Raw genomic sequence first — 21,400 nt, forward strand, 5'->3', positions numbered from 1 at the left:
TTTGTTTCTGCTACATGCATCATGGTAAACTTGTCCCCAAGGGGATCAGATCCCATTCCACCAGGGCTGCATCTACTTCTGCAGCCTTTCTCAGAGGGGTTCCTACCAGAGACATTCTAGAAGCTGCTACCTGGAGCTCAGTTCATACATTCACCAAGCATTACCATTTACTTCTGTCCTCTAAATCCAGAGCAGGCTTTGCCACTGCTGTCCTGCAGGGCCTTATGGCTGCTCCTAATTATGTACAATTCCATCCGCCCAACCATAGCTTTCGGATTCTACTCTAATGCAATGACTGCAGCAGTGAAATACGAAGAACATAGTACAGTTTTGTACACTTACCATAAATGTAGATGTTAGTGTATTCACTGTTGCAGTCCTGGTTACCCACCTGCCAGCCCCCTACTTTTCTCTTTTTATACCTCTTCTTTCTATTACTATGCTCAAAAGCCTTTTTGTTGTATTTGCTTTTATTTGGAGGTATTTTTTTGTGTTCTAATTACATGCACATACACACACACACACACACATACACACATATATATATATATATATATATATATATACACACACACACACACACACACACATTTTTTTTTTTTTTTTTTTTTTTTTTGCTCCCCATTTCAGGGGCACCTGACATCTGGTGCAAGAAAAACTGATGAAAATGGCGTCAGCTGCATGTTTTATACACCTGACGTTTTGGAAGAAGGGACAGCAACCGTCGCAGGACCAAAGATTTTTTTAATCAGGCCGACTGAGGGCATCCTGCCAGCAGATTACCCAAATGTAATGACCGCAACAGTGAATACACTTGGACATCTACATTTATGGTAAGTGTACACAACTGTACTTTGTTCACTTAATCTAAAAACACTTGAGACTTATTTTTTCACTGCAAATTTAATTCAAATAGTGTTTGTGTATTTTGTTTTTCAGGTAGAGAAGCTTGAAAAATCACTGACTGCAGAAACCAAAAAGGTAAGTTTACAATTCTAACTCTGTACAATTGTATTTTTTAACAAAGCTGTTTTTCTGTCCTTCATGTAGATGTGCTGAGCATTTGACAAAAAGGGGGGGGGGGGTTGTTACAGAATTGCACTCTTTTGTAATACAGTGTATTCTTTATACTATCATATATTTTGCTGGGAAGTGCACTTTAGCTAAGGTGGGGAAGAATGACATCAGAAACCTCTCTAGTTTTATGTAAGATCATTCCTTTCACTTCATTTTGTGCATTTTTTTTGAAACTTCATCTTTAGCTGACATTTATCACTTTTGTAAGCACATGTAACTCCTTGCTTTGCACAAGGGCAGAATGCCTTGTTTACAGGTTTAGTCATTCTTTGTTGCTTTCAAATGGGCTATTAAGCTCAAATGTTATGGAAAGTCCTCCTTACCCTAAAGTATATAAACCTTTGAAGCCTTTCTGTGGCCATCAGACTACTAGCCCGGGCATGTACCTGAAGTAAAAACAAGCCAGTCTTTGATGCTTTTAAATGAATTGAAACCGAAATTTTATTAATGTAGATGTTACAATAAATGCCCAGTTACTAGCTGTTACAGGAGGCAATATGGAGCACATTAACATAAGCAGGAGACCAAAACAGTATGTACTATAAATTGAGTAGTCTACTGTTTCCTTTCGGCTTTTCCCGGTTAGGGGTCGCCACAGCGGAACTCTGGTCCGCTAATGGTTGTCACTAGATTTTTTACGGGTACTGAGGTGCCAGCTCGACGCCCAACCTTCAGAGAAGGCACGCCTATTCTGTTGAGTAGTCTACTAATGAGTCATTAAATTTTATGCAAGGAAATACCAAGCCATCATCAGCCTGTTGTCTGTGTATTCACTGTTGCAGTCCTGGTTACCCTCCCTCCAGTCCCCTAACTTCTTTTGGCTATACCTCTTCTTTCCTTTACTATGCTTAACAGCCTTTTTGGTGTATTTGCTTTTTTGCTGGAGGTGTGTCATCGTACCTTTACATTTAATTGCTCCCCATTAGGGGGGCACTTGACATCTGGGGCAAGAAAAACTGATGTAATGGCGTCTGCTGCATGTTTTATACCCCCGATGACCTGACATCATGGAAGAAGGGACAGCAGCAGACGCCGGACCCAATACTTTGTTAATCAGGCCGACTGGAGGGCTACCTGCAAGCAGATAACCCAAATGTAGTGACTGCAACAGTGAATTCACTTGAACATCTACATTTATGTTAAGTGCACACAATTGTACTTTTTAAATCATGATTGTAAAATGTTTATATGTATAATAGCTAAAAACAGCAATGTTGCAAAAATTGATATGGATCAGCATGGTTTGGTTTTGTGTAGGGAAGGCAAACGTGACATCATTAATAGAACAATGATCCAGAAGGAAGCAGTGTGTAAGAAAATACTGCTGCTGTTGGTGGGTCTTGATACAGAGAAAACATTCATCAGAGTAAGCTTGGATTTTATGAGTAGGGCAATGAAAGCATTTGCATTGTCTGGTAAAATGAGATTAATTAGGAGGATATATGAGGGGTCGGATACAAAAATTAAGGAGGGAGAGTTCTATTTTGACAAGTTCTATCTGAACAGAGGGACCAGGCAAGGGGTACCCTTCTTCCCCTTAATTTGCTTCCTGTTCAGAGCAATTGGCAAAGAAAATAAAGAACTCTGAAATTCAAGGATTTAATTGGAATGGTAGTCAAGAAAAGTTGGCTTTATTGTAGACTGGTTTTGTCCTTGCCAAAAACAGAAAGAGATCTCAGAGTTGTGGAACATCTTGGGACAGTTTCAATTATTTTCAGAATATATAAAAAAAATTTTCATCTCTTCTGTATCCTTTCTCTTGTCTCCTTCTCTCCTTTTGTCTAATATTAATATCTTCAGACCTTTGGGTGTACCTGTATTTATTTGCATCTTAAACTATGCTTTGACTCTCTACCACTCTACTTAAATAGACATTTTTTTTTCCTTTTTCCAAATAGGTTTAATTCTCCAATGTATTGCAATTTAAATACTTTCTAAGCATTGTATTTTTGTTTAGTATTTGTTTAAGTATTGTATTTTTTCTCATTTTACCTGCTTGGAGCTCATCTTCCTGGGCCTCTACTGAAAATGGACATGTATCCAGCTAGACTAGCCCAGTCAACAAATGTAAAATAAAATAAATGATGGTAAAGGCTTCGGCTGTAAACTATGTACCCACGTGTGAATTGGTCCAGCAATATCCATATTTATGGGAATACAGTGAAATGAAGTATTTGCAGATATGTATTAAAAAGGATTATGGCCGCTAAGGGTATGTGAGGAGAGACTAAAATGATAATGCAAAAGCTGAGAAACTGGAATTTCTTGTTTGCACATACGGATAGGAAGATAAAGCTGTAAAAATATTTTTAGTCCCTACTCTTATGTATTGATCAGGCATATTTTTATCAACCAGAGGAGTGGTCCTGGACAGTAATAGAGCGGAGGCTGAAGATACCAAAGGTCAGGTGTGTAAGCTGATTCAGCAGAACAAGGTGGGTACACAATTAAGGCTTATAATAACCTGTCTGCACACACATGTGTGCGCGCGCACACGTAACACAAGCAGGAAGCTGTAATTCAAAGTAGAAAGGGATGATGAAATGGAGGAAATTAAAGAAATAGGGATATAGTGAGATTCCAGACGAAAATCCTTAAGGGGAGTAACAGCCATACAGAATATTTGTGTTCATAAAGAAGCTGAAAGTATTCTGAGAAGTTAACACATGAATGGATCAAGGATATTTTGCTGATAGGGATGACTGCAATTAATGGTACATAAAATAGGCAAGAGTGGGCTGGGATTTATTGGAAAAAAATGGCAGTGGATCCAAGGTATTGAGAGCTAATAACTAGAGAGGGAAAGGTAATAGAATGGGAAGAGGCCAAGAAGACATTTGGACTGCAGGCTAGAAGACCACCTTCCCTGTCAGGGATTGAGAGAGTACAGCAGAGAGAGAGGAATAGGCAAATCCTAAGTGAAAGACTGATAGAATTTTAAGTTGACTCTAGAACAGAAGCTGCTATTAAAAAAAAAAAAAAAGTTATTTAGCAGACCATATCAAATATTGCATGGTAACTATAGAAATCAGTCAGATGAGGTTAGAAAAAAATGGAGTGTGTTTTTGGATAAACAGTTCACAAAGAAATAATGGGAGGACATGCGTATGGCTTCCAAGTTTGTATCAGTCTAGAAGATTTAGGATTTTTGTTTGGAAGTGTTTGTATAGGTATTTTTATACCCCAAACAGACTCCAAATAATTTTTCTTCTGGTAGATTACGAATGTTAAAGGTGTGATGGGGAAGAAACGAGGTAACTGGAAACATTTGTTTAGGGAATATGAGTCGACAGACTTCACATATTCACTTCAGAGTACTGTCAGAAAAAATTGTGAGCAAATAGGTGTAACTAAGGAAATGATTTTTGAGCTGGGATGCAAGATCAAATTGCCTAGACATAAAAAGGCCTTAAGTTTAATTCTGGTGAGTTCCAAAAAAAGCAATTACTAAAAATAATGGAAACCAGAGTCTAAACAAATTGTATCTGAAGTATTGAATATTGTGACAGATAAAAGTGGAAGTGGGATCTGTAGAAGAGGGTAGAAACAAATTTATATTTTGAAACGATGGAAATTGTGGGAACAGTACATGCAGAATAATAATTTGGAGGTGGAGTTGATATTCAAGGGGAGGCAGGAATTGAGTAATGTTTGATAGTTGTACAAAAATGTGATGTATATTGTTTACTGTGAACATGTTAATATGGTTTGTTAAAAGTTTGATCGACTATGTTTTATGTTAATTCAATAAAGCTGTTAAAAAAGATAGCCTCCAAGGCAAAAGATGAGTATAAGGCTTTGTTCAGCTACGTCAGAAACCTTAAAGGCGGCAAACAGCAATGTGCTCAACTGGTGGTTAATGGTGCTGTATTCACTTAGCTGGGTGATGTAGCAAATCTGCTGTCTGAAATTCAATTCTAACTTTACTCTCCACTCTCCACTCACCTCCAGCTAGCCCCCTCCAAGAAATAACCAAACGTAACCCCCTCCGACTATAGAGAGCATGTCCAGGGTGCTTTTGCTAAGGCCAACAACACATCCTCAATGGGCCCGATAATGTTCTGAGATTCCTCCTGTATAGTCTTAAATATGTCCTGTCAAGGCCACTGGAGTTAACTATAGTCTCAAAACGGGCTTCATGCCACAAAAAAGGTGGACCCTCATCAGGTCCACAAAACTGCAGATCAATTAGTCTGGTTAGTCAAGCATGTAAAGCAGTGTAAAGAACAACAAAGATATAGGAGACTTAAGGTACTTGATCCATCCCAGTTTGGCTTTGTCAAAAGAAGGTCATGATTACTGAACTGTTGTGGACGACTTTTGAGAAAGTCACCAAAGCAGTGGATAAGGGTAAAACAGTGCATAGTGCCTACCTTGACCTGGCTATGGTGTTTGATTACAATACTTCTGTTGGGCATTAACAAACTTAGGAAATTAGGCATGAATCCATGTATAAAACTGTGGATAGCTAACTGGCTCACTGATGGGACCCAGGAAGGTGGGATCGGTGAGACTACCTCCGCAAAGAAACAGGGTCTGCAGTGAAGTCCCTTAGGGCTCCATGCTGGGCCTGCTTCTTTTAAGCATCATCTTCTCAGCAGTCAAGGCCAATTTCAAAGGCCTCTGGCTGACCAAGTTTGCAGATGAGTGCAAACTGGGAGTTAGATAATCCCCTCCACCCCCCAATACACAGACATCTTACAAGAGGATGTAACATCAAACCCATGCCTTAAAACCTGATGGCAAGAAGTATATTAATAGTATCTGTTGGGAAAGTTGGCCACAGCAGGAAACTGTCATCAATAAACACCTCTAAGAGAGACCCACTAACTTGTGTAGGTAGTAACCTGGCCTTTGACCAACATGTGTCCAAGGTAGTGAGAAAATGCTTTTATGTTGCTCATCTTGTAATTAAGAGTATGGCAACTAGGTCTGTGGAAGTCATTGTACCAGTTTACTTGGGCCTAATCAGACTGATCATAGGGTATAATGCTCGCTTCAATATGTATGTGACCAGACACATGCAGTAACCACAATATCCACAAAGGTTCCTTATAAAAAAGAATACAGAGCATGAAACTGAGGCGATCTCTGCCTGACGTACAAGTCCATGTCTAACCCGGAAGTGTTGGACATGCTCCACCTCAAGAAAAACAAATCCATTAAAGCTACACGCTCCAGGGATTTAAACCTTAACACAACAATAAATAGGACATGCTGGAGGGATAGATTCATATCCCAAAGGCTTCCCGTGCTCTGGAATAGTTACAGTCCATGTTAAGCAGAACTCCTCGCTGACCCTCTTCAGGAGAAATCTTGAGTGGATGGAAAATCGTAAATTTACTCCTGGGATCACTTCTATGGCCCTGCTGGACAGAGGCTCAGGAATCTAGTCTATAAGGGAGGCGAAAGCCAACACATTCTGGCTAGGCTTATAAATGTCCTAGGGCAGATAGCCTAGTTACCTACCTATGAATACGGTATCTTATGCAGATCACCTCAAAGCCCCATTTCTGAATGGTCTCCTACAGACTACTGAGAGGTCATCTATGCCAAGCACACAAGCATCCCTGGACTCTGCACTGATGAATCTTTTTGCACATTTGCAAAACTAAAAGCAGAACTACTAGATCTAAAGACCTACATTTTGCTTACAACGTAAATAGGACATGGAGAGAGAGATTCATCTCAGAGGATTGAATCTGTTAAATTAACGACTTTAAGTTCAATGCATGTATCATTTCAGTGCATCTTCTGCTGTGTTTAATTTCTCTCAAGGATGTATCTTACACTTGTGTTTTCTTATTTGGAGCTTTTCTTCCAAGACCTCTGCTGAAAAGATAATTTTGCCGTACTTGAACCATTCTGGTAAACGCATATAAATAAAATCTAATTTGACAACTTTTATAGGTCCAGCCATCTGTGGAATGTATACATTTATTTTGTCAAAAGTTTTTAAAAACCGTATCTTCACATTTTAAAACAGTAAGCATTTGTTTAGATACATTAGACTCATAAGTGTGTTACACTGCAATGACCACTAGGGCCTAGCTGTGCAACCAAAATATGACCTACAATATTTAAGTTTTATATGTTTTCATTGGGGTACTTTTTGGCATTGACTTGGCTAGGCCTGTAAAAGCCCTAGAGCCATTAGCCTAGTGACGTCCTATGATTCTAAGAACCAGTATTCTTAGTCTGCTTTGTCTTCTGTATCCTATTTTTCCTAACTCCTCTTTTTTTTTTTGATAATTTCCTGGACTTCTGCATTCCACCACCAGCTTTTTTTTTTTACTTACCTTGTTTCCATACCTGACTCAGACACGTCTATTCCAAAGTCCTCATTTGCGTTGAGGTGCTGCCATTCTTTTTCAACTCCACTTATTTCCTCTTGTTGAGATGCTAAAGATCTGGATAATTCCTTGAACTGTTGTACTTTCTCTCCAGTCAGCTTCCCCATGTCTTCATCCTTGTCTCACTCGACCTGTGAGCCTTCTTTGACCACTGCTTGCAAACGGTGGTGTATGCTGTAGGCAGACTGTTTCACTGTGGATGACTTTGCAGTTGTTGATTCTACTCTGTTGCTCTTTCCTTATTAGGAGGAAGTCCACCTGAGCTGTCACTCTTTTATGTGATCTTATGATAGCCTCTTTATGAACCATGTGTTGGCCACGATTAAGCCATTTGCGAGACAGAAGTCTAGAATAGCCTCTCCTTTATTTCTGTTGTCACCCATGTGAATCTGGGCAGCCCTGATATCCTGTTCTGTCTGACCTGATATGTGCATTGAAGTCGCCCATTAGCAACACTAATTCATGTTGTCCTGCTTTGTCTAGCAAGTCCTGCAACTGCTGTCTGCATGCACACTCTTCCTTGCTGTCACAACCCTGCTTTGGGGCATAGGTTGAGTTTATGAATACTGCCCTATTTTTAACCTGAAGTCTGATTGCCATGTGTCTGTTTCTAATTCTTATGACATCCTTCATTGCCTTTTGAAGCCTCTCCCTCACCATGATTCCCATACCATTTCTAGCCTGTCCTCCTCCTGAGAAGACAAATCTGGACCCCAAGCCAAGTAGCTTTGCCCTTCCTTATCTTGTCTCCTGGATACATAAGATGTCCAGCATCCTCCTTATCATGCCATCCACTTGCAAGTTCCATCCGGTCAGTGAACTTACATTTAGTGTAGCAATTTTTAGTTACCATTTGGCAGGTTTAGATTGGTTTTACATCCAGCTTTGACTCAACAGAACTGTCCCAGATAACCCAAGCTGGGCAACTGGACACTGGCAGACCTTTGACTTGTTGACCCAGGGCTGCTGGGCTTTGACAGGCTTACACTGGCCAATAGGGGCATACACATCTTGCCACTGTTAACATGGGTACATGGAGTAGGTCGGGTCTTGAGCCCACTTATCACAGGCAAATTCCCATTCCCGTTTGGCGTCAACACAACTAGATCACCTACAGCCATTTTTTTTTTAAACCTTGAGTGGCTAGCCATGCCATGGCACATATTCTGTTGTCTGAGTTCTTCTATCTTGAGGATGCTGTACCGGAGTAGATGCCCAAAATGGTTGGTCTGTATAACATTCCCCCTCTAGGGCACCATGTAGAATTTGTGCTGCTCCCTACAGATCCATTCTTTAGCGAGTGTGAGATGAAAACGCTTGGCACATTTTTCAGAGGTGCGAGGAGTCCCATGGAGACAAAGGAAGACCATGGAAACTCCAAACAGGCAATGGCCAGATGTGAGAAATGAGCCTTGTACCTTGTGCATGGGAGGCAGAGCGCTTAACCATTATGCCAACTGGTCTTTCCAGCATGACTTGTTAATGTCACTAGCAAAACTCAAGTCTTTGGCTCCAGTAGTTCTGATGCTTTTGGTTTTTTAGATGTGCAAAAGTTTCATCAGACCTGAGTCCAAGGATGCCTTGTACCCCAGTCATAGTTCGCCTCTTGGTAACCTATATGGTACAGAATGCAGATACATGGCTTTATGTTGATCTGCACAGGACATTCCATTTACTCTCTGTATCCTTTTTGTAAGGAACCTTGCCAGACATTCCAGTTGTTGCATGTGCCCAATCTGGTACATGCTGAAGGGGGCATTATACTCTCTGATGGGTCTGAGGGCAGATTACAGTGGTATGATTACTTCCCTGGACCTTCATGCCATGCTTTTTCTTATAAGTTGAGAAGTATAGAAGGATTTTCTTACTAACTTGGAGACATTGGTCAAAGGCTACGTTACCATCTACATTAGTTCTCAGATCCCTAACTAGTGAGGCAACTCCTGGGGGTGTTTTATTGATGAGGTTTCCCAAGGTGGACCTTCCTGTAGGGTGTCTTTCTCTTGGTGGGATTCTCTGACTGCTCCCAGCTTGCAGCTATATTTGACGTTGGTCAGCCAGAGGCCTTTGACATTAGTTTTGACCTCCAGGATGTAAATGCTACAGAGGAGTGGGCCCACCCCAGAGCTTTGAGGGACTGCACTGGTGACTGGCCTCTTTGTGGAGGTGGTCTTACAAATGCCAAATCCCAGGGTCGTATCCACAATCCAGTTGGCTATCGAATGCCTAGTTCAAGTTTAGCAATGCCTTTGTGGGGTGTTGCATCAAATGCCTTAGTCAGATTAAGGTAGGCAGTATGCACTGCTTCACTGTCACCATTGCCTTGGCGACCTTTTCAAAGAAGTCCACAAGGTTCAGTTAGCTTGACCTTCCTTTGAGAAAGCTAAACTGGGATGGATCCAGTGTCTGGAGGTCTTATGTCTTTTGATATTTTCATAATTCTTTACATGGATTTGCAAATGTGACTAGGCAGACTGATTGGTCTGTAGTTGATTAGTTCTGTTGATGATAAAGGGGGGAAGACCTTTGCAGTCCTCCATTCTCATGGCACAATGCCAAGATGTTCGTGTTTCACTGTTGCAGTCATTACACTTGGGTTATCCTGCTGGCAGGCTACCCGCAGTCAGACAGAGTTACAAAGTCTAGGTCCTGCGTCGGTTGCTGTCACCTCTTCCCTGACGTCAGTGCGCCAGGGGGTATAAAAGATGCAACCGACGCCATTTTCTTGAGTCTTTCTTGCCGCGCGGTGCCCAAAGCAAAAGCAGTTCACAAGTGCCGGTCGGCCAACTCCTGAGTTTTTCGAAATTGAGTTTCAGAACTGAAGTCTTCAATAAAGCTAAGTACCCCGTTGGGGAAACTTTTTCTTGCTCCAGACCGATGTCAGTAAAAGTTAATTGTATTTCTTATGGGAAGCAAATACCTCATAAGGACTTTCACTCTTACTGTATTCCTTGCCTAGGCCCTGACCACAACGTTACTAGTTAACGTTTTTGTGCTAGATTCAACTAACGCACTATTAAACGTCGGTTTGATTTTGCTTTACATTATTTTGGCCGAAGGTTTAATTGCATAATGCCGTCGGAACAACCTACGACTGGAATTTATAAAAAAACGCAAAGAAAAGGACAGGCATCCGAGGTCCAAAACCGACGACGAAGCCTCTTCTAGGCCAGTCGCCGGTTCTCAGTGAGGCGCTTTCGCAGCCCCTGACGCCTGCTACCTCAGAGCCACAGGCCGTATCAGACAGCCACGTGGAGACACCGAGGCCTGAGGAAACTCAAGGTATTGGGCCTACGGAAACTATTCCCTCAGATGGGTCCGGAGCCTCTGAGCAGGCTTCTGCTTCTGAGGGTGTTTTCAGACCTTCACAGCTTACAATTAAGTCCACTACAGCAGCCAAGGCAAAGTCAAAAATACCATTAAAGAAAAGGAAACAAGTACAGCATTCTCCTGAACAGGCATCCATGCCAACGAAATAGATGCTTAAAATGGCCGAAGACCTAATTACTTTAATCGGGGGTTCCCATCCCCCTCCTGACAAAAGGCCTAGGCAAGACACTGACTATGATTCCTCTGACCAGGTTTCAATTTCCTCTGATTCCTCTTCTGATCAGGGATATTTTCTCCCTCCCTATGAGGACTCTGATGCAGAAGAGTCTATACCTTCAGCTTCTCCACCTGAGGGTTATTCTTTTGGGGAAACCATGCACACCATGAGGGAGCATTTCCATTGGGAGAGCCAGGATTATTCAGAATCCAAGAAAAGGATCAGAGACTTTCTTTTATTGCCTCAGCACAGGCCCCTGGCTATTCCCCCTGTGCTTGATATTGTTGATGTTTTCTCTGAATCCAGTCTGTCTGCTGATTCTTTACCCCTCTGCACCAGTCAAGCCAGGCAGGGTACTACAGGATGTTCATCGTGCATACAGCTGCAGTAATCACATATGGGTTCTCTGCCGTCAGGCGGTCCCTCGGTCGGCCGAATTCCAAAGTCTAGGTCCGGCGTCGATTGCCGCTTTCTTTCCTGACGTCAGTGAGGCAGGGGTATGTAAGACACAGCCGGCCCCATTTTCTTCAGTCTTTTTTGCCGCGCTGTGCCCGAAGCAGAAGCAGTTTGCAAGTGCCGGTCGGCCAGCTCCTGAATTTACGAAAAATTGGAAACCGAAGTCTTCATTAAAGCTAAGTACCCCATTGGGGAAACTTTTCTTGCCTCAGACCGATGTCAGAAAAAGTTAACAATTGTATTTCTTGTGGGAAGCAAATACCACATAAGGATTTCCATTCCCTTTGCATACCTTGTTTAGGCCCAGACCACGACGTCTCGGGCTGTCGCTTTTGCGCGACTTTCAATAAACGCACTATTAAGCGTCGGGCGGAGTTCGCCCAACACTTTTTTGGTACAGCCTTTGATTATAAAATGTCGTCTGAGACTCCGACTGCCGTTTTGACCAAAAAACACAAGGACTGACACGCGAGGTCCGCGGTCCCCACTGACACCACGCCAAAACCGGCTTCACGTGGTCCGGTTCTGAGACGCCTATGCAGTCCCTGACTACCGACGACATGTCTTTGGCGGTGTCTTCTGTAACAGAGACCGCAGGTTCCTCGGCCCAGACTACAACCACTGAAGCCACTGTGAGCGTCGAGCCTCCTAATGTGGACAGGTCCACTTCCACCCATGGTGTCTTTAGACCTTCATCTTCCTTTTCCATAAAGGCCTTTACTAAGTCCAAATCAGCCAGGCATCCCAAGAGGTCTGTTGCACAGGGCCCATCCCCAGGCCCCATGCCTAAAAAGCAGATGCTTAAAATGGCTGAAGATTTAATTACTCTTATTAGGGGTTCCCAACCCCCTCCAGACAAGAGACCCAGAGTGGAGGAGGATTCCCCTTCTGATCAGGGCTCCAGTTTTTCAGAACATTCTGATGTAGAGGAACCCTCTTACTCCCCATTTGAAGACTCGGACGGAGAGCAGTCCATTCCTTCAGTATCTCCTACTGAGGATTTTTCTTTTGGGGAAACCTTGCACACCTTGAGGGAGCACTTCCATTGGGAAGGCCAAGACTTTTCTAATTCCAAGAAAAGACTTAAGGAATTTCTTTTGTTACCTCAACACAGACCTCTGGCGATCCCTCCTGTCTTGGACGTACTTGATGATGTTTACTCTGAGGCTCGCCTTAATCCGGATTCACTGCCTTCTGCCCCAGTCAAGCCTGATAGGTACTACAGGGTTCCTAACTCACACCAATTTCTTTACAAAAGCCATAATGCTGACCCTGAAACCATTTCTCAAGGCCCCAAGGGAATGAAGGCCTCTACTGCTAAGAATCCACTTCCTTCAGAAAGACAGTCAAGATCCTTGGAAAGGTGGGGAAAAAAGGTATATACCTTGGCCACCCTAGCTATGAGGGCCTTAAATTGTCAGTTTCATATGCTTAAATATCAGCAGTTTCTGTTATCACAATTAAGAAATAAAATGTCTCAACCTGAACAACCAGATTTGAAGGAGTTGCAGGATATGATGCATAGTGCAAAGCAAGTGAGTAAACACACTTTACAATGTGGCTATGATGCCCTAGAGGCCTCAAGTAGAGCTGCTGTTACAGGATCAGTCATTCGTAGACATGCATGGCTTAGGGAACAAATCTTGCCTGATCATGTGAAAGCTAAACTATTAGATGCTCCTTTACAAAAGGATGTGCTATTTGGTACTAATGCTGAGGAGATACTACGGAAAATGGAAGAAAAAGCCAAATCTGTGCAAACAGTCAAAGCTTTTCTACAGGTTCAACCACCACATTTTAGCAAAAATTGGCCTTCTAAAAACTGGTCCTTTCCAGCCACGGACAAGCCCCAAAGAGGTAGATAGACGCACAAGGGGCAGAGGGCAATCACAAGGATCATATAGAGGCAGGCAATGGCAATCTCCAGCACCAAGAGGTGGTGAGGACAGTGCACAACAATACAGGAAACAAACCCAATGACTTCCTCCTTTCCATGCCAAGCAAATACCAGCTGGCAGCACCCTTGGGAGGAAAGATGGCATTATTTACAAGAAATTGGCATATCACAACAGACAAATGGATCCTGGACGTTATAAACAGAGGCTACAGATTTCATGTTCACACTCCCCCAAAAATGAGAGGCATGCCAAACATGCCACACAATCAAAGGGCAGAGGCACAACTACAAATTTCAAAGCTCATAGACATGAAAGCTATTCAGGAGGTACCTACTCACGAACAGGGTCAAGGTTTTTATTCCAGGCTATTTCTGGTACCAAGGAAAGGAACCGACTGGAGACCCATTTTGGACTTATCCATCCTGAACACATTCTTACTCGTACCAAAATTCAAGATGCTCACATTACAGCAGCTTCTTCCCATGCTGGGCAAGGAGTTTTGGCTGGTAACATTGGACCTCAAGGAGGCATACCTGCATGTCCCAATCAGACAAAGCTGCAGAAGATACCTCAGATTTCTTGCAGGTTCAATACACTATCAATTCTCTGCATTGCCCTTTGGCTTATCTACTGCGCCCTGTGTATTCACGAAATGCCTGGCATCAGTAATTGCCTACTGCAGACTTAAGGGATACAAATTTACCCTTGTTTGGACGACTGCCTGATCCAAGCGGACAGCAAGCACATACTTCTGCAACATCTGGCTTATGCAACACGGTTACTGAATTCTCTGGGATACACAATCAACAGAGAAATCCAGGCTAACACCATCTCAGAAAATAACTTTCCTGGGTGCCAACTTGGACACAAACACCCAGATGGCCTATCTTACGCCAGAAAAACAGGGGCAACTAACTCAGTACTTCAAAACACTAGCAAATTGTACCAGGCTTACTGCAAGGAAAATCCTGCAGGCTCTGGGCTTCATGGCATCTTGCATTCTTTTAATCCCATGTGCAAAGTTGCATATGAGGAAACTTCAATGGTACCTAAAAAACCTATGGTCTCAACACAGCCACAGTGTGGAAACAATAGTACCAATAATCCCATGTTTGCAAAAGGAATTTCTATGGTGGGCCCAAGCATGTCAAACACACACAGGTCTTCCATTCTGCAAGCCTCAAGCAAATCAAGTCATCACAACAGACGCCTCAGACTACGCCTGGGGGGCGCACATGACAGACAGGTGCATTCAGGGCAAATGGTCCCGAAAGGAAAAGCACCTTCACGTCAATCAAAGAAATGCTAGCAGTGATAAATGCAATTACAGCATTCAAGGACCTCCTGCATCCAGGACAATTATTGATAAGAACAGACAACACCACAGTAATGTGGTACATAAACAAGGAGGAACACATTCATACCCCCTGTGCAGACTAGCCATGACACTTTGGATCTTGGCTCTGGAATGGCAAATCGAACTTCAAGCACAGTACTTGCCAGGCTTGGAAAACACGCTGGCAGATGATCTAAGCAGAAATATGACAGATCCACATGAATGGATGTTGCATCCTCAAGTGTTTACAAAGATAATCCAAGAGTGGGGGAGGCCAGACATAGATCTCTCCGCCTCCCACAGGAATCATCAATTGGAAAAGTTTTGTTCAAGGGCCTTTCATCCAAAGGCCTGGAGAGTGGACGCCCTTTCATTCAGTTGGACAGCATGGACAGTTTACGCTTTCCCACCTCTGCCTCTTCTGCCAAAGATGCTCTTGAAAGCAAGAGCAGACAGACCGAAGATGATACTAATTGCTCCAGACTGGCCAAGACAACACTGGTACCCACTACTGAGGAGCCTAACACATACATACTGCTCCCTGGCCCCTACCTCTAATGCGTCTTCTGACTCAGCACAGCTACAAAACTCTTCACAGTCAGCTGAAAACACTCAATCTCGCTGCATGGAAAATTCTTTAACACCACAACAGACTCTACTCCCCAAAGAGGTGCAGGATGTCATTTTGGAGGCCAGAAGGCCATCTACTAGAAAGGCTTACTGCGCAAAATGGAAACGGTTTTGCTCTTGGAATGAGAAAAAAGGCCAGGACCCTAAAAAACTGAGTTTGCCTCAGGTATTACAGTATCTAGCTGAGCTGCTGAACACTGGACTTTCATTTTCCTCCATAAAAATCCATGCCTCAGCCATTTCTGCAGAATTCAACACGGATCCACCCTTATTCTCTCACCCACTCTTAAGACAGTTCCTCAGAGGGGCTAAGAATATAAGACCACCAAGGAAGCAACCTATACCAGCCTGGGATCTTAATTACATTCTAGAAAAATTAACATTGCCTCCCTTTGAACCAGCTGCCTCCACAGATTTACAATACTTGTCCTGGAAAACAGCTTTCCTTCTGGCCATTACCTCAGCTCGTAGAGTATCGGAGCTACAAGCCCTCATGGCTGTGCAGCCCTTTCTCATCTTCCATCAGGATAGGGTTTCCCTTCGAACCAACCCATCATTTATGCCTAAAGTGGTATCCAGGGTAGATTTAAATCAAGCCATACACTTACCTACCTTTTACCCCAATCCTCAAAACAAAGGGGAAAGGCTCCTACACTCCTTAGACATCCATAGACAGCTACGTTATTATTTGGACAGAACAAAGCCCTTCAGGAAATCAGAGCAACTCTTTGTGTCCTATGCTGTAGGAGCTCAAGGGAAGCCAGCTATCAAACAGACAATTTCAAAATGGATAGGCCACTGCATACGGTTTTGTTACTCCTATCATGGAAAATCTGTCCCTACAGACATCAGATCCCACTCCACCAGGGCCACAGCTACCTCTACAGCCTTCCTCAGAGGAGTTCCTACCAAAGATATTTTGGAGGCAGCCACTTGGAGTTCTGTGCATACCTTCACAAAACACTATCACCTGCCTTTATATTCCAAAACTAGAGCAGGCTTTGCCACTGCTGTATTGCAGGGCATTCTGGCTCATCCCAGTTCCACCTAGTGCCTACCACCCTGTGCGTAGCTTTGGGATTCTACCCATATGTGATTACTGCAGCTGTATGCACGATGAACATAGTACAGTTTTGTACCTACCATAAATGTAGATGTTCGAGTGCTAATACAGCTGCAGTACAGGTTTCCCTCCCTCCTTCCCCTCTTGGTAAAGGCCTAGGGCCTAACTCCTCTTCATACAACCTGATGGGGTTATCCTTCTATGGTATATTTGCTTGCAACTACTGATTTTTGATTATATTGCATTTCATGTATATAAATATAATTTATGTATTGCCTTCCTTCTGGGGGCACCTGACATCTGGGGCAAGAAAGACTGAAGAAAATGGCGTTGGCTGTGTCTTATATACCCCTGCCTCACTGACGTTAGGAATGAAAGCGACAACAACCGACACAGGACCTAGACTTTGGAATTCGGCCGACCGAGGGGACCGCCTGACGGCAGAGAACCCATATGTGATTACTGCAGCTGTATTAGCACTCTAACATCTACATTTATGGTAGGTACAAAACTGTACTTTCCCTGACTCTCGTAAATTTCTTTACAAAAACCCTGCTGCAGATCCAGAAACAATTTCTCAGGGTCCTAAACGGGTTAAGGCTTCCACTGCTAAAACTCCTGTCCCCTTGGATAGGGATTCCAGAGCTCTGGATAGATGGGGGGGGGGGGGGTTTACACTTCTGCTACCTTAGCTGTAAGGGCTTTAAATTGCCAGTTTCACGTGCTTAAATATCAACAGTACCTCATGTCCTTGTTAAAACAGGAAATGGTTTCAAACTCAAAGTCTTGACAGTAAGGAAATGTAGGATTTATTGCATGCAGCTGAACAAGTGGGAAAGCATACTCTACAATGTGGTTTTGATTCATTAGAGGCTTCTTGTAGAGCCGCAGTTACAGGCTCTGTTATTCGAAGGCATGCTTGGTTGAAAGAACAGTTTACCTGAACATGTTAAAGTAAAATTATTGGATGCTCCACTACAGCATGATACTTTTGTTTGGTGTTAAGGCAGAAGAGGTGTTAAAGAAAATGGAGGATAAAGCAAAATCAATGCAGGCAGTAAAAGATTTCTTACAGGTTCAACCACCTAGGTTTAGCAGAAACTGGCCTTCAAAAAAGTGTCCCTTTCCGGTGTCAGGCCACAAAGAGGCAGATACAGATGCCCAAGAGGCAGATCTCAGCCCCAGGGTTCCTACAGACCTAAACAATGGGGTGCTTCAGCCCCCAAAGGAGGAGAAGACAAATCACAACTTTATAGGAAACAGTCCCAATGACTTTCCCTCTACAGATGCCAAGCACTTACCTTTTGGCAGCACCCCTAGGGGGAAAGCTAGCACTTTTCTCAAAAAATTGGCACATAATCACCCAGGACAAATGGGTACTGAATATTATTTCTCAGGGTTACAGGTTCCACTTTCACACGCTTCCAAAATCAAAAGGTATGCCGGACCTGCCACAAAACCAATGGGCAGAGGCACAAAAACAAAGTGCTGCTCTAATGGACATGGGAGCTATTCAAAGAGTACCACAGCAAGAACAGGGGCAAAGATTTTACTCAAGACTTTTCTTAGTACCCAGAAAGGACAAAGCCTGGAGACCAATGCTGGACCTGTCAATCCTAAATACTTTCCGGGATGTTCATAGGTAGGTACTAGGCTATCGGCCCAAGGGCCTACGTAAGCCTAGCCAACAAGGTTCCCTGGCTTACGCCACCCAAGAAAGTTATTTTCCTGTGCCACTGTCGAGCAGAGAGACAGAAGTGATCCCTGGGGTGTATTTTCCAAAATTCAAAATGTTAACAATATAGCCTACCCATGCTGGGCAAGAAGGCTTGGCTAGTTACTTTGGACCTCAAGGAGGCATACCTGCATGTCCCAATCAGACAATCTCGCAGAAGATACCTCAGATTCATAGCAGGCTCAATGCATTACCAATTCTCTGCACTGCCCTTTGGCTTATCTACTGTGCCCAGGGTCTTCACAAAATGCCTGGCACCAGTAATTGCATTTTGCACACAGAGGAATTCAAATATATCCCTACTTGGACGACTGCCTTATTCAAGCAGAGAGCAAGGACATACTTGTAAAGCATCTGGTGTTTGTAAAAAGATAACTAATTTGCCTAGGGTACACAGTAAACGAAAAGAAATCAAAACTAGTGCCCTCTCAAGAGATAATATTCCTGGGTGCAAGCTTAAATACAACTGCCCAGATGGCTTATCTCACGCCAGACAAACAAAGGCAACTGGCTCATTACTTTCAAATGATGGCAACAAAGACCCAGCTCCCTGCAAGAAACATTCTGCAGGCCCTGGGCTTCATGGCGTCCTGCATTCTACTAATTCCATATGCAAGACTGCATATGAGGAAACTACAATGGTATCTAAAAAGCGTTTGTCTCCAGGCTGTGGCATTGTTGAGTCCAATCATAACTTTAATTCCCTGCCTACAACAGGAGATGTTATGTAGTCTTATCTTGCCTACATTCCTTACTCACGGGTTCTCGGCACCGACTCGGCCAAATTTCTTTAGCACGAAGTCTCTAATTGGCTGGGCTAACCCGGTATCCCAGGATGCACCTCGCCCTAGCCCCAGATCTCGTTTGCTGCTCGTAGAGTTAGGACGTGGTCTCGCTTGGCTGTGGCTAAGTACCCTTTTAAAATACTTTTAGTATTTAAGCAGTCTTCCTTCTGACGAAAGCTATTTTGATAGCTAACTTTGTACCTGAATAGTTGCGTGAGGTTTTAAGAGTTTAGTGTTTTGTGGTATCCCTACTGTTTTCGCGGGCTAGGCTCGTATAAGTTAGAGGACCTAGTCCTCTCCAGTGTGTTCCCTTGTGTTGTGCTGTTGTGTTAGTCGTTAACTCCCATTTAGGAAACGTTTAAGTTAGTTTCCTTGTCCATTTAAGTGCTTGTTGGTCTTCCCGCCCTCCTTTTGTGTTTGACTCTGTCGGTTGTGTGTGGCGCGGTCTCTTGCCATGTCGAAAGAACTAAAGGAACATAAAACCCTCTGGGTTTAAGAAGTGTACAAAATGTGGCTATAAAATGTCCATTACAGATGGGCACTCTTATCTGTGTTTATTGTCTTGGTGCTATTCACTTGCAAGAGTCCTGCAGTTTGTCATATTTTCAGCCCTAGGGTACTGCAGGAATGTAAAAATAAACTGATTTTGAAGGGTCTGATCAAGCCCTCCTTTGAGGAGGCCGTGGAGTCATCTCCGCCTTCTAGTACCAAGTCTAAGCCTCCTAAAGCCAAGAAAAGATCTCCGGCTCCGTCTGCTTCTTCGGAGCCATCGGAGAAGGTTTGTAAATTGGATACTTCCTCCTTGGATCCTCTGTCCTCGGGGCCGAAGGAGGAGGACTCTGAAATGGATACTACCTCCTCGCCTCCATTGTCCTCGGGGCCGCAGGAGGTATCTGTTGTACTGGAGTCTACCTCAGCTCCGATACTTTTGGAAGCTGGTCACCCAGTGTCAGGCATGAGTCTCCAGTTGGGTGATCTAGATCTCCTCCTATTTCTTCCAAATCCTCTAGGCTGTCTGATTTGGATGTGGGATAGGGTGGTTCAGAGGCTCCTACAGTCGCCTGTGTTAGCAAAGCTGTTTACGGCTCTGACCCAGTCTGCTCCGGAGCCGGTTCCCATTCTTGTACCGATGATTCCTCCTCCGAACACCCATGTGTCGTCAGAGCCAGAGTGCTCCACACCGAGTTATGTTCTGGTGTCTGCTCCGATACCCCAGCTGAGTCTATCGGAGCCGGCTTTGGCTCCAACCAGGTCGGCTCAGTCCTTTGGTTTCGGCACTCTGGTTTCCTCAGTCGGATCCGAGGGGGATACCTCGAGACTCCTGTCGGTTCCGAGCCTCTCTCTCGGTGCTTCAGCTCGAGGAATCTCTACTCCGGTCGTAGTCTCTGAGACTGGTCGGTCCTCGGACTCTGGGGGGACTGGACATCGAGGCCATGAGGAGTGCCCTGGCCAGGTCGTCTGGTACATCACATCGATCGGTCACTCCATCCCCTTGCACCCCAGCTAGAGCCTCTGAGGCCCCCCTCTCCATGGACGGCGGAGCCCGAAGGGCCCCTCAGAGTCTGAGCCTGAGGAGCCTCCCAGTAAGAAGTTGTGTAAGAGGAAGCACATAGACTCCCCGGACGAGTCACTCACTTCCGATACCGACCTCGAGGAATCAGAAGGGTCCCCCAAGTCATCCTCCGATATCTCTTTCTCCGACATCCTGGAGATTTTGAGACAGAGAGGTGACTGGCCCTGCAAGACCCCCTCTGAGGAGGAGTCTGTATTCCTCAAGGCGTTCGGAGCTCAACCTTCTGCCTTCTGGGTGTCTCCACCCTTCGACTAACTGCTGGACTTGATTTGTCGAAGGGTGTGGGAGAACCCTGATTCCGTGGAACCTGTGCCCAGACGTCCAAACAAGTTTGTCTGCTCCCCCGGGTAAAGAGTTCCTTACCAAAGGGGTTTGGGTAGATGCCTTGGTGGTGGCGGCAGCCACTCAGCAGGATGTTGCAGAGGCTTCTTCAGTCCACCCTCCTAACAAGGAGTCCAGGAGTATGGGCCGGTATGGGAAGCGTACCCTATCTTCGGCGACCTTTACCTTACGGACATTGAATTACCTCTGTCATTTCACTCTGCTCCAAAGAGATCTCCTGAAGGAGCTAGGAGATACTCTGACTGGTAACATGCCTGAGGCGGTAGCGCAGACTGTTAACGCCCAGTTGTCTACCCTAGGGTCCATTGTCAACTTGTCTGAGACTCCTATCTTATGCAGCCAAAGGGACGAGTAGGGCAGCTAGCTCAGGCGTAGCTCTCAGAAGGCAAGCCTGGATGCGCCGGTGTCATTTCTCTGAGGCCTTTAAGTCTTCCTTCACTGACGTCCCCTTTAATGGGTCCACTCTCTTCGGACCCAAAGTGAAAGACACCCTCGCCAGATGAGAACAGGAGGGAAAGACCCTATCTGCCATAGGGGACCGTTTTTCTCTCCCTTCTAGGCCTTATCCCAAGGCTCAGAGAGGAGGGAAGATGTGAGAGGCGGGG

At 44.2% G+C, this 21,400-nt stretch overlaps 1 protein-coding gene across 1 annotated transcript in view; it reads left to right on the forward strand.

The window, feature by feature from the left end:
• The window catches only part of NUMA1 (nuclear mitotic apparatus protein 1), a 3,180,433-nt gene that overhangs the window by 1,968,285 nt on the left and 1,190,748 nt on the right, over positions 1 to 21,400 (forward strand). Inside the window, exon 14 of the mRNA XM_044072777.1 lies at positions 940 to 981. Coding sequence (XP_043928712.1) covers positions 940 to 981 — 42 coding nt within the window. The remainder of the gene's footprint in view (positions 1 to 939; positions 982 to 21,400) is intronic.

The sequence above is a fragment of the Protopterus annectens genome, chromosome 5.part1 (genome assembly GCF_019279795.1).
Source record: "Protopterus annectens isolate FY-2018-M chromosome 5.part1, PAN1.0, whole genome shotgun sequence".
NCBI lineage: Eukaryota > Metazoa > Chordata > Ceratodontiformes > Protopteridae > Protopterus > Protopterus annectens.